The sequence below is a fragment of the Plectrocnemia conspersa genome, unplaced genomic scaffold, assembly GCF_051122295.1.
Source record: "Plectrocnemia conspersa isolate PC_06_02 unplaced genomic scaffold, ASM5112229v1 ptg000011l, whole genome shotgun sequence".
Classification (NCBI taxonomy): domain Eukaryota; kingdom Metazoa; phylum Arthropoda; class Insecta; order Trichoptera; family Polycentropodidae; genus Plectrocnemia; species Plectrocnemia conspersa.
The window spans coordinates 10,316,449-10,318,900 of record NW_028277175.1 but is presented as its reverse complement, the minus strand read 5'-3'; the positions used below and the strand labels follow the sequence as shown (position 1 = coordinate 10,318,900).

The following is a 2,452-nucleotide window of genomic DNA, read 5'->3' as shown; positions in this document are numbered from 1 at the left end:
ATCAGAATAAATTGCCTTAGATTTTAGTTAGTTGTCAAGTAAATGTGACAATATTATTTTATCGTAATTATGGGATACTAAACATCTTAAATGTTTTTAATTCTATTGAAAATTTTTTTATTATTATATATATTTTCTGGATCATACAGATTTAGGAGGTATTATTAAGCGAGTGAAAGAGACAGATATGGAAACACGATATAGTTCATTATATAAAAGCCCGCTTGTCTCCCTTGCACCAATGCAAAATCCTTTATCTTTGGTCACATTTGAAAGCAATCGACTTGTTTACGTGTTTTTTTTTATAAATCATGTCTTATCACGTCAAGGAAGCAAATATTGGTCAATGTTGGAATTGGCGAATTGGCAAACAAACAACAAAGCGAAGGTCAAAGAATGGTCAAGGGGGGTGTGTATTTGCAAGACGAGCCCCCCATTTTTTGACCTTCGTTTACCTTAGCCGCAGTTGGGTATAAATGCTCCAGTATTCCTCGTAATTGTCAGTAGCAGTTTTCCGATCGGATCAGGCAACTAACTCATTCAGCAGAAATGAAATTCGTAAGTAAATAATATTACTATTTTTTAATTGTCATGCATACAAGCTTTCAATAGAGCGCTATAAAATTGAGGTAAATTAAATACAATTGAAAGAAAAATAATTAAAAAAAATATTTTGGATGTTGGTCTACAATATTTTATGACTTATAAAGACATTTAATAATATTTTATAATAAATTCTCCATTTACTTATAAATATGTATGTTTAGAAAAGACTATTTTTAAATGACACTTTTATTATAAATAAAACATTAAATTATAGAAAAGACAGGTACAAGGAAATTAAAAAATATATTTATAACATTATCAAATTTAATCCAAAACTCTTCTAAAAATGAAATTAATTTGATATGATAAAACAGGAGGGCTTAAAAACAATAAATAGTATGAAAAAAAATTACTATATTATAAAATATTTGTTTTCGTCATAGACCTCCAGAATTATTGTGAAAAATATGCTATGTAGATAAATATCATTGTGACAAACAGTATATTTCTTTGACTATTTTTTTTTAAATATTCACCAGATTCATAAAAATACCAATCAAAATAATAATTTAAACAATATTTTATAAATATTACAATTAATAAAGCAATGGTCTTAAATTTTATATATTTTTATCTGTTTGAAGTATTTTTACATACACGCTGTTAACGCATTGTATTCACGCCTTTTATTTTACAGCTGTAGATTTAAAACAACAATATTAATAATAATAATAAGAAAATGTGTTATATAATGTTTAACGATTATCGAACCTAAAATATTAAATATTGATACTGTTGAAATAACGATGAAATATTGTATAATATAAACAAAACGGTTTTTGTATGTACGATCTTCAAATATCATTTTTTTATTATTTATGAAATCGTCCAAAATGACTGTAAATCTGTTTGTTTTAACCGTATGTAGGTTTTACAGTGATACATTTATACTATCAATTTTTATTAATTTATTTACAGCTCGTAGCTCTCTTCTTCCTCTTCGCCGCTGTTACAGCGTATCCAGTCAGCTGGGCTGGTCCTTATGCCCATGATGGTTGGGCACACAACAGCTGGGCTCACAACGGATTGGCTCATGGAGCCTGGCACCATGGACCAGCCCATGTGGCCCTCACCCATGACGCTCAATATCTCCTCGACACTCCAGCCGTATCCCACGCCAAGGCTAACCATGCCGTAGCCCATGCTTCAGCTGCTCACCGCGACTGGACCGGATACAACCAAGACCACCATTCCTACGGGTACGCCCATGGATACGCTCATGGACATCCCCATCATTATGCCCACTGGTAAATCGGACTCAAAGCTGGACATCTACAGAAGAAATGGTGGCGAAAATATCGATTGTTGATTATTGTTTATTGAAATTTACACAAACACATTCACCATATGCATAAGCGATCATTTTGTAAATAACCACAAAGTTGTAAATATGTAAAAAAAATAATTTATATTTTTTTAGAGCATTGAATAAATTGATTTGAATATATTTATGGGTTTCTTTTAATATTTTCATGTTATAATTTGTACCCAATGAGAAAATTATTTAAAAATATAATTTTCATTAATCATACACTTATTGGAATTAAGTAAAAACTAAAAGCATTTTCATACAATATTAAAATAATTATAAAATTATAATAACAGAGAGTATCATCTGACAATTTGAGTTATTTTTATGTGTACTTGGTTTCTTGATTTTAAAAATAGATCGTTTCTGGTTCACACGTGATAATTTAATTGGTTCATTTTTAACTATCGATTCACATTCTTACATAATAGCAAATATAATGGCTATAATATATATAAATAAAAAAAAATTCAGAACACAGGACTGATTTTAATATGGAGTATTAAACTAAATGTAATTCACAATAATAGCAAAAAT

General features: G+C 29.1%; 1 protein-coding gene across 1 annotated transcript; it reads left to right on the top strand.

Annotated features, from left to right (window-relative positions):
• Window positions 1-502: 502 nt before the first annotated feature.
• Window positions 503-2,053, top strand: LOC148229444 (uncharacterized). Its single transcript, XM_088197699.1, has 2 exons — window positions 503-558; window positions 1,525-2,053. Exons 1-2 carry the CDS (start codon window positions 550-552, stop codon window positions 1,855-1,857), a joined length of 342 nt encoding a protein of 113 aa, XP_088053825.1. The 5' UTR covers window positions 503-549; the 3' UTR covers window positions 1,858-2,053.
• Window positions 2,054-2,452: the final 399 nt, after the last annotated feature.